The sequence below is a fragment of the Eleutherodactylus coqui genome, chromosome 1 (assembly GCF_035609145.1).
Source record: "Eleutherodactylus coqui strain aEleCoq1 chromosome 1, aEleCoq1.hap1, whole genome shotgun sequence".
Taxonomy (NCBI): Eukaryota; Metazoa; Chordata; class Amphibia; order Anura; family Eleutherodactylidae; genus Eleutherodactylus; species Eleutherodactylus coqui.
Window position 1 is genome coordinate 521367919 of NC_089837.1, and position 10997 is coordinate 521378915.

At 48.3% G+C, this 10997-nt stretch overlaps 1 protein-coding gene across 2 annotated transcripts; it reads left to right on the forward strand.

The window, feature by feature from the left end:
* The first annotated feature begins 1797 nt into the window (after nucleotides 1-1797).
* Nucleotides 1798-9203, forward strand: NDUFC2 (NADH:ubiquinone oxidoreductase subunit C2). 2 transcript variants are annotated; one of them, XM_066588256.1, is made up of 3 exons: nucleotides 1798-1985; nucleotides 3406-3549; nucleotides 8960-9203. In XM_066588256.1, the coding sequence occupies exons 1-3, from the start codon at nucleotides 1904-1906 to the stop codon at nucleotides 9007-9009; spliced, it is 276 nt and encodes a 91-aa protein (XP_066444353.1). In that variant the 5' UTR covers nucleotides 1798-1903; the 3' UTR covers nucleotides 9010-9203. The 2 variants fall into 2 exon arrangements, with proteins under 2 accessions (XP_066444353.1, XP_066444352.1); XM_066588255.1 differs by having other exon boundaries at nucleotides 1807-2042.
* The last annotated feature ends 1794 nt before the right edge of the window (nucleotides 9204-10997 follow it).

Genomic DNA, 10997 nt, shown 5'->3' on the forward strand with positions numbered 1-10997 from the left:
GCAGTGGAATCCGAACCTGCCCGCAGCTGAGGACACTGCAGGTCTTCATTTTCTTCACTGCGGATGTGTGCGGAAGCGCTGTTCAGTGGCCGCCGCACATGCGCAGTGGAGTTTTTGCAGAATCGGCAGCCCGCTTGCAATCCGCAGACGGGCCGCGGATCGGACGTCTTCCATTGACTTCAATGGAGGCCGTCCGTGTGGGATCCACACTGAAATGGAGCGCACTGCGATTTCTTTTCAAGACCAAAAGGTCCGCAAAACTAATCCGGATGCTTTAATTCATTTGCAGACGCCCATCTTCTCCTACGGGTGGCATGATTTGAGGATCCCGCAGATCCGATCCGCCCGTGACCATTAAGGTTCGTTCACAAGTAGCGGAAATGCTGCAAATTTTTTCTGCAGTGGAAATTTCCGCAAGAACCACATAAAAATCCGCAGCTGATTTCAGCATCTGCAGTGCTCCCCTCGCCCTGGAATGCTTAGTGCCACCATCACCAAGAGCTCCACCCTAGTGGCGCACCCCGGGAGCGCTGTGGATGCTGAATCAGCTGTAGACGGGCACCGATGGTGCGATTTTTATGCAATTTTTAATGTGGAAAAGCTGCGGACGTTGCGAGGGCGATGTGCGTTTTTTCACGCTCTGATAGGAAATAACAGGCGATTCTTGAACTCCGTCACACTGGCGATCGCGATGTCGCTGCATAGAAACCGCAGCAGTATCGTATTTTTGTTGATGAGGTGTCTGAGCCTTTTCCTGTACAATCATCGCTCCTCGCACCGCCGCCGCTCTCGATTTTCTCGCGCGATAGACGAGTTTTGTATGTTAAAAACACATCACACGAACATCGCAAGTTTGTGCGCTATGATGCGGTAAATCACAGGCGCCATAGGGCAACATGAGCGATAACAAAAAGCGCAAGACACAAAGATGGGACATGTCGCAATTTTCAAATCTCGCAACATCGCCGGGCAGGAAACATCACAAATAGGAATGAAATCATTGGAAAGCCTGGGGTTCATAATTCTGCTCTTCGCGCATTCTCGCATTGCACAGAAATTGCGCGATTTTATTGCTAGTTTGAAGACACTTAGCCTGATGTCACACGGCTGAGAAAAGCGTGCGAGAGCCGCACAAACATGTGACCCCCATTCATGAATCAAACACATGCGCAATTTTTTTTCACGCATTGCGGTGCAGGGAAATATCGCAACGTGTTCCCGTTCATTGAAATTGGCATTTAAATTAATGTGCGATTTTAATGCAAAACATTTTGCAAATCCATTTGTGTGACACAAGTCCGGCCATCTTGTAGCGCTGTAGCCGCCCTTTACAATGTAATAAACCCCTTAAGGATGTGGCTTCTCTAAAAGTATCCTAATGAAGGGCTTCATATAAGGGCTGCCATGGCAACCGAACGGCACCTGGAGGGTATTTTGGGACCCCTGAACTGGGATCTGGGCATTTGGAGGGTTAATAGCCACATCAGTGTTGGCGCTGATCACAGCTATTGCCAGCGGCTGGTAAGACCCTGCGCCTCCATCAATGTAGAAAAAAAAGTTTAAAACGATTAAAATCTAAAAAATATCTTGGGCCTCATGGATGCAAGTTATCTAACACTGTTGCCCGTGGCAACCAATCGGAGCTCCGCTTTCATTTCTGAAGCGGCTCTGTGGGAATGCACGCTACGCTCTGATTGGTTGCTACGGGCCTTCTGACTGTGGGAAAGTTGGGAGTAGCCAGACCCATGACGTCATCTTCTCACCGCTCGCTGAGAGGTCACGTGATCTCCTGCAGGCGGAACCTTCGCTCAGCGACCGCTTTTCCATCCGGAAGGAATTAAACGTTCCCCCCTTCCCGTCCGTCTGTTATTGTTGTTCCCTGGTGTCCTTGGACCGTAGAAGGATGGGGTTGATGCCGGACGAGGCCCGGTCGTTACCGCCGCCCTCCGTGGTGAACAGGAACTCCCTGTACCTCGGATTCCTCGGTTATATATCCGCTATCTTACACAACGCCATCAATCATTACCCGGTGATGCGGGCGGGTGAGACACAACGACACCCCGAGTGTATCTGAGGGCACCCCGATATTAGAGCTGCTCCTGTATGACCATGCTGGGGGTCCCTCACTATCTGCAGGTGGTGACCCCAATACTGTAGCCCCCCTATATATACGCACTGCCCTCTGGGTGAGGGAGGCCCCCCGAATCTCCCAGCTACACCTTTGTAGCATCCTATTGTAGGGGGCAAAGTTACATTGTACCCCGATATATCGGAGATGACAGACCCCCAACCTGGTGGTACTGTGCCACTATTGTGGCCGGTGTCACAGAGGGGGGGGGGGGGGGGCACTGGTTGATGGATGGGGGTCCTGTGTGGAGGGAGGGGTCAGTACTCAGACAGATGGGGGTCCTGTGTGGAGGGAGGGGTCAGTACTCAGACAGATGGGGGTCCTGTGTGTGTTGGGGGTTGGTGGAGGGATCAGTAATTGATGGACGGGGGTCCTGTGCGGGGGAGGGGTCAGTACTCAGACAGACGGGGGTCCTGTGTGTGTTGGGGGTTGGTGGAGGGGTCAGTAGTTTATGGATGGGGGTCCTGTGTGTGTTGCGGGGGGTCTTATGGACGGGGGTCCTGTGTGTGTTGGGGGGGGGGGGGGGGGACAGCTCTGATTGGCCCGGACAGTTGATAAAGGGCTGTGATTGGGCATTGAGGCAGCGCCGAGAAGCAATCACAGCAATCTATTGCTGGAGGCGGGGTTCTCAAACCTGGCCTACAACAATAGACTTGTGAGTTCAGGGAAGCCCTGATCAGCGGCCGCGACCCGGACCGCAGCGGCTAGGTGAGTATTACTTTTTTTTTTTTTTCCAGCATCCTTGGCTTCATAAAGAATGGCGGCGCTGCTGAAACCGGGCGGAATCTGCAGTAAACGCAGCGTTTCAACGCTGCGTTTCTGCAGACGCTCTTGTGAGGGAGGCCTTCGTCCCACTTGGGGACGTGGACACCCAATTTTTTTCATCTCTTCTTTAATACACTGTAATACTTCTATACTGGAGTGTATTATATCAGTCCGTGTTACACTGACAGGCAGTAATTTAATAGACGCAGGTACATAGGACTGTTTTTAGGTCCCCAGCTGCCATGGTAACTCATCGGCACCCCACGAGTTGTTGATGGGCTTACAGAGGGAGCCCCTTCCCTCCATCAAACCACTTGGGCAGCCTTGGCCCCCTGCAGCAGACCCCCATCTATCTGCTATTGATGGCCTGTGCTGAGGTTAGGCCATCGGTAACTTAAAGCTGGACAACCCCTTTAAGAGAGGCCAGTTGTAAGAATAGATTTCTATTACTGTATATCTTCTTATATTCAGTGGATGAGCTCTGACTCGTGTGCTTCTCCTCTGTACATCAGGTGTTCACCGGCAGATCCTCTACACCACCGTCGGTATATTCATCGGGTATCATCTGACCAAGTATGAGAATTACAAGTATGCCAAGCGGGATCGTGAGCTGTTTGACTACCTGAAACGGCACCCGGAGATCGTGCCACAGAAGGGTAGGTCACTGATCACCAGACGTGGTTGATCCCCTTTATTACAGCCGTCCTCTGATGTTGGGACCTTCAGAGATCAGCTGTAATTTGTGGAGAAAGAAAGGGTTTAATTTCCCTGCAGCGCCACCACAGGGGGATTGAAGTATTACACAGCTCTAATTCATATTTGTGAGATGTCCTGGTCATACATGGATGTTCTGGTCCTCCAGAGAGACACTTTCTTTGTAGCTAACACTCATAGATGAGGCTGCTGGGCGAGAGATCTCACTTTATTAAATGCACATACTCTATTGTGGTGTTTTCTAAGGACTCATTCACACGGGTGTATTTCTGGTTTGTATTACGCGCGTAATACGGATAGCATAAATCCCATCGGCTTGCATTGGGTGTTCAAATATGCGTTTTTCATGTGCGTGAAAAAAATAGCAAAATGTCCTATTTTGGCCCGTACAACACACTAAAATCACCCATGCAAGTCTAAGAGAAAAAAGCAGTCAGCAGCACTCAGATCAGCCCAGTGCAATCAGCAAAATCAGGGGGGAAAAAATTGTGTTTCACCTACGCACACTATGCCAAGCCACCAGCGGGTTCTGGATCATCAACCACTCATAGTGAAACTAGATATGTACAGGAGAGGTAGCAGCATAACAGGCGCTTCCAAAGTATTTAAGAACAAGAACGTTATTGTTCCATCCTTTTAAAACAGGCAACGTTTCGACCTTTAACCCCTTGAGTGGCGGGTTTCCTACCACCCTGTCAGACCCACCAGGGCAGGTTTTTTAAAATGGTCTAATCATTGAATTTCAACTAATTTTGCAGTTGCGTCTCAAGAGCCATAACTTTTTCATTTTTCCATTGACATGGCCATATGAGGGCTTGTTTTTTGCGGGACAAGTTGTGATTTTTTTTAAACAGGGGGGAGGAAAAAAAGAAATGGGGAAAAAAGAAAAAAAGGGGCCATGTCATTAAGGGGTTAAATAACGTATTAACTTCCTTCTCTGGGTCATTACGACGCACGGATACCACATGTGTGATTGTATTTTTGATTTTTTACAAAGTAAAGGGAGACAAGTGTTTTTTTATAAAAAAAATGTTAATAATTTTTTTACTTTTTTTTTAAATTTTTTTTTGTCCCTTTAGGGGACTTCCACAGGGACCCATCAGGACCCCTGATCACATTCCAGGGGTCCGATGGTGACAGCCCTTTACATGCTGCAGTGACAGCCCTTTACATGCTGCAGTCACATAGACTGCGGCATGTAAAGGGTTAACACAGCAGAGATCGGAGGTTTTCTCTGATCTCTGCTGTAAGAGCTGGTACCTATCTGTCCTCTGACAGCCAAGCACCAAGCTCTCCCTGCCACAGAGACCATCGGCTTGCTTCTGACAAGCCGATGGTCTCTATGGCAACCTGTAAACAAAGCAGGAGATTGCCGGCATATCGACAATATCTTCTGCTGGTTTTTCAAAGCCCTTGCTTTGTTCTCTGTGGGACAGTGCAGGCAGAGCACAATGTCAAAGCTTATGGCATTGTGCTCTGCAGCTCCCATAGTGATACAGAGCCCGGAAATCTTCCGGGCTATGTCGCTATGAGCAGTGGAGCTCATCCCGGAAAATTTCCGGGCGTGCCACTCAAGGGGTTAATGGTCTTTCTCAAGCCGATAAGAAAATGAAACAGGGCAAGAGGTCCATCCTGGAACATGGACCTCTTGCCCTGTTTCATTTTCTTATCGACTTGAGAAAGACCGTAAAAGGTCGAAACGTTGCCTGTTTTAAAAGGATGAAACAATAAAGTTCTTGTTCTTAAATACTTTGGAAGCGCCTGTTATGCTGCTACCTCTCCTGTACATATTTAGTTTCACCCATGCAAGTCTATATGGGAGCGTTAGAAATATGCACTGAATACGCAGGGCGGGAAAAATCTATTGGTCCTTCTTGCGTTTTTTGTGCGTAGAACGCACAGTGAATAGGGGGGCCCTTATTTTTCAACTTTCTAAAAGTTTAGCTCCCACTCCCCTGCCTCGTTCCAATCCACAAAAAAACAATCTGCGTGAAATTTTAGCTCAATCGGACAACTGCGGGCGACCCTCATTCACTTTTTCTGCTAAAAAAATTTTTGGGTTATTTTATTTATAATCACTTATAAGTAGAGATGAGCGAGCGTACTCGATAAGGCAAACTACTCGAGCAAGTAGTGTCTTATTAGAGTACCTGCCCGCTCGTCTCTAAAGATTCGGGTGGCGGCACGGGTGAGAGGTGATTTGCAGCAGTGAGGCGGGGGGGCCGGAGAGTGAGAGAGAAATCTCCCCCGCCGCTCCCCGCCGGCACCCGAATCTTTAGAGACGAGTGGGCAGGTACTCGCATAAGGCACTACTCGCTCGAGTATGCTCGCTCATCTCTACTTATAAGCACTAAAGGCCCATTAAGACACAACGATTATCGCTCAGAAGATTTCTTTTGAGCGATAATCGTAATTTACAGCGCAGGGTGATTGCTCAAACGTTGAGCGATCACCTTGCGCTCCGAGCAGAAGACAAGTGGGATGCAGAAGATGAGCTTAACGAAAACTGCGCGAATTCAGTGCAGTTACACACAATGATTCTCTCAAAAGACGGCTTTTGAGTGAATTTTGAGCGATAATCGTTGTGTCTAAATGGGCCTTAATAATGGAAATCACTACAAGTGTTCATTAATTAGCATTGCTCAGTTAAGCCGGCACTATTGATTTAACATAACCTAATTCACACGTAACATAATTGTATGTGATTTGCACGCGGTGCTCTTCCTGCTTTAAAAGTAACATTGCTATTAACGGCGGCGGCACTTTAACGTGGTTCCTTGTGTAGAGCGCTGAGCACCTTTGGAAACCGTTCACTGCGTTACCCACGGCCGGATTATCGCTGCAGATATTATCCCCCGTGGACAGGCAAACGAAGAAGAAAAAAGAAAATGGTGGAGATACGGAAGAGGAATCCGCTTTTGAACAGAATTAATAATTGCGTAACGGGTATACTGTGTTCCAACTTCAAGGTGTTTGAGGGTCGCCCAACAATTGGCCGATTGAGCTGAGGTTTTCCATGGCCCAGTTAGGAGGTGGGAGCAGCAAATGTTCAACTTTCAGAAAATGACCTATAGCTAAGGGCCTCCCTAATACAAATACACGCAGGGAAAACGCTGTGTATTCTATGGGCTGTATCCACATACACCCGTGTGAATAAGCTCTAAATGCAGCGGCTGGTAGTAAGGGGACGTCCATACAACCCCCCCCAAAAAAGTCCAGGCTACATCTACACAATCATACGTGTTTTTTATTTTTTTATGTGTGTGCAGCTCCATGTGGCCTCCGTATTTGGTCAGCGTGTCAGGTTTTGTTTTTTCTGCATGCCGCGCGCTTTTCACGTTTTTGCAAAAAAAACTGAAAAAAGCCCAATTCTTTTTTTTTTTCTACATCTATAAAAATAAAAAATCCGGCGCAGAGATGGAGTTTGTGTGACGCCCGTTTTCTTTTCTCTCCCCGTTGACTTGAATGAGCAAGTCTTGTCCATGAAACAGATCAGAATATTGCATGCGATGAGTTATTTATTTTTTTCATGCAGTCTGCGTGAGAAAACTCGTTAGTGTGTGCTGCACCATAGAATATGGGTCCGTTTAACGGACAAACGCTAGTGAGGCGGAGGCGTTCGGGCGCACTCGCTGTGGATTCTCTGCCGCAGAGAGATCTGCAGCTAATCTGTACCATTTGGTGTGGATTTTGCCACAGATCCACAGCAGATTTCACCCTTTCCAGTAAACTGAAGGGACAAACTGCGGATCTGCGACAAAATCTACAGCAAACCCCGTACGTGCGCACTAACCAATTATTTTCCATTACTTATATACATTATTTTACTAGAGGCGGCCCACAGGTTTATTTTTTTTTCAATCACCTCTGGCATAAGGAAATTTGGAAATGTGTGACTCTAAGGCTAACTTCACACTGGCGAGCGCGATATGGGGCCGTGAATCCCGCCCCTGTGTCATGTCAAAACAGCCAGGGAAGAAGCAATCCGCAGCTGTCAGCCATGGCGAAAGGATCGCAGAGTTTCTCCCGTTGTATTCAATGAGAGACCTTGCATCGGATGCACCTAGCACCAGGTGTGATGCTGCCGCCAGTCCCATTGAAAACAATTGCGCGGCGATGCAAGAGCACGTACAAGATAGAACATGCTGCAATTTGTTTCCCACGTCGCAGCGCCGTGCGGGAAAATATTGCTCATTTGTATGAATCCATTCAAAGAGAATGAAGTTCATATGCGTGCGTCTCACAACGCACAAATCTCGCACGATTTTTCTTGCTTGTGTGAAGGAAACTTTAGGCCGGGCTCACACGACCATGTGTGTACCGGAATGCGGTGCAAGCCTGCAGCAAGTACACAATAACATGCGTACTTTCTGTGTGCCACCAATCCCCATGCACTATGTTAGCATGTATGTGCGCCTAGTACGTGCCAAGAGAAAACATGCGAAAAAAACGTGCGAGGCCACACTGCACCCGAGCGGCTCCACCGTTGCCCACGGAACTACAGCAAGATGTCTCCAAGCAGGGGTCTCCATTCTTGGTCCCTGTTGACAAGCTGCATTGAGCGCCGCATATTCTATAGCGGCTGTACCTGGTATTACAGTGTAGTTCGATTCACTTGCACAGTAGTGAGTGGCTCTCGGGCCCCGCCGATGAACTATTACTGACGTATCCTGAGGTGATACGTCACCAGTAGTCCCAGAAGAACACTCTTGTTTACAGTCAGAGGTAGTAAACCTGTACAGTGATGTGGGCCATTTACGCGGGCCGATTATCGCTCACTTGCAGTCAGCTTAAAAACTACTGCTTGGCGTTCAGTGTAAACGCTCCCCGCTGAGCAAGAAGCCCGCGATCCAACGGCGGAGTCTGTCAGTGTAAATGCTCTGCACGAGCGCTAACTACCTTAGTGGTGACTAGAGATGAGCGAGTATACTCGCTAAGCGCAATTGCTCGAGCAAGCATTGCCCTTAGCGAGTACCTACCCGCTCGGGAGCAAAGATTCGGCGGCGGGCGGGGAGCTACGGGGCAGAGCGGGGAGGAACGGAGGGGAGATCTCTCCCTCCCCCACTCCCCCCTGCTGACTGCTGCAACTCACCTGTCACCCGCGCCAGCAGCCGAACCTTCTGTGCCTCCCTGCCGGACGCACAGTGAGCGATCCAGCGATACTCGCTTCCGTGTAAAAGGGCCTTGAGTCCTGCTCTGAGAAGTGGATATCAGTCTAGACTCTAGACAATGCTCTGTGAGCTCAACAGTGCAAACTCCAGACTGATACATTGTAGCAGAGAGCTTTGTGCTGCTGATATCTTTAGCTTTTCTTCATTACTAATATCTCCTGCTTGATTTCTGTTTCTTCAGAGAACAGGCCTATGGCGGAAGTCTATGAGAAGTTTTATCCTGTTCGTTAAGTGGAGATCTGTGCCCGATGACCCCTGAAGAAGCTGCAGCGTTCCTCCTCTTCCCTGGAGATGTTTCCGGCCACGTGGGATATGTCCTATGGAGACTGTAAAAATAAAAGAATTAGAATGTCCAGTGTTGGAGATGCGAATGTTGTAACTTATTAACCTCGTGACCACAATACACGCTCTGAGCTATGGCCGTCCCTTTTGTTCAGTTTGTAATGATTTATGCCTAGAGTACATGTTGGAGTTGCAGCTAGGCCGTGCCCTGCTACTAGAGATGAGCGAGCGTACTCGGAAAAGCACTACTCGCTCGAGTAATTGGCTTTATCCGAGTATCGCTGTGCTCGGGTCTGAAGATTCGGGTGCCGGCACGGAGCGGGGAGCTGCAGGGGAGAGCGGGGAGGAACGGAGGGGAGATCTTTCTCTCCTTCTCTCCCGCCCACTCTCCCCTGCTCCCCGCTGCGACTCACCAGTCAGCCGCAGCGGCACCCGAATCTTTAGCCCCGAGCACAGCGATACTCGGATAAAGCCAATTACTCGAGCGAGTAGTGCTTATCCGAGTACGCTCGCTCATCTCTACCTGCTACAGATCTAGCTCCTGCAGACATTTATCCCATACCAGAGGGGATGAGACTAAGAGCGGACTCACAGGGCGCTGACAATGGAAGCCATTGCTTTCAGTGGATTCACTCGCATTCACACAGCATGATCTATGGTAGTGCGCATATACGCACCGAAGCCCCCACATTAAAAAAAGAACACCTCTGAAACTAATTACACTAAATAGCGTTTTACATCGGGAAACGGCAAAATCATCCCTTCCCCGCCAGAGTGAAAAGTACAGCAATATGAGCAAAAACGCATATTTTTTTGCGCATATACCTGTGTGAGTCTAGCCTAAGAGCAGATAAATATGCAACATTTTGCAACCCTAATCTATGGAGAGGGCTATCGGCAGAATAGTGAGTGCAGCTCTGGGTATAATACAGGAGGGAACTCAGGATCAGTACAGGATAAGTAATGTATGTACACAGTGACTCCACCAACAGAATAGTGAGTGCAGCTCTGGGGTATAATACAGGATGTAACTCAGGAGCAGTACAGGATAAGTAATGTATGTACACAGTGACTCCACCAGCAGAATAGTGAGTGCAGCTCTGCAGTATAATACAGGATGTAACTCAGGAGCAGTACAGGATAAGTAATGTATGTACACAGTGACTCTACCAGCAGAATAGGGAGTGCAGCTCTGGGATATAATACAGGATGTAACTCAGGATCAGTACAGGACAAGTAATGTATATACACAGTGACTCCACCAGCAGTATAGTGAGTGCAGCTCTGGGATATAATACAGGATGTAACTCAGGAGCAGTACAGGATAAGTAATGTATGTACACAGTGACTCCACCAGCAGTATAGTGAGTGCAGCTCTGGGATATAATACAGGATGTAACTCAGGATCAGTACTGGATAAGTAATGTACGTACACAGTGACTCCACCAACAGAATAGTGAGTGCAGCTCTGGGGTATAATACAGGATGTAACTCAGGAGCAGTACAGGATAAGTAATGTATGTACACAGTGAGTCCACCAGGAGAATAGTGAGTGCAGCTCTGGAGTATAATACAGGATGTAACTCAGGAGCAGTGCAGGATAAGTAATGTATGTACACAGTGACTCCACCAGCAGAATAGTGAGTGCAGCTCTGGGGTATAATACAGGATGTAACTCAGGATCAGTACAGGATAAGTAATGTATGTACACAGTGACTCCACCAGCAGAATAGTGAGCGCAGCTCTGGAGTATAATACAGGATGTAACTCGGGGTCAGTACAGGATAAGTAATGTATATACACAGTGACTCCACCAGCAGAATAGTGAGTGCAGCTCTGGAGTATAATACAGGATGTAACTCCGGGTCAGTACAGGATAAGTAAGTATGCACACAGTGACTCCACCAGCAGAATAGTGAGTGCAGCTCTGGGGTATA

What these genes read in the sequence shown, in the direction of transcription:
- NDUFC2 (XM_066588255.1), top strand. Translation starts at nt 1,904, where the DNA reads ATGGGGTTGATGCCGGACGAGGCCCGGTCGTTACCGCCGCCCTCCGTG. An exon ending in TTACCCGGTGATGCGGGCGG is followed by an intron (nt 2,043 to 3,405) that starts GTGAGACACAAC and finishes TCTGTACATCAG; the next exon opens with GTGTTCACCGGCAGATCCTC. An exon ending in GGAGATCGTGCCACAGAAGG is followed by an intron (nt 3,550 to 8,959) that starts GTAGGTCACTGA and finishes CTGTTTCTTCAG; the next exon opens with AGAACAGGCCTATGGCGGAA.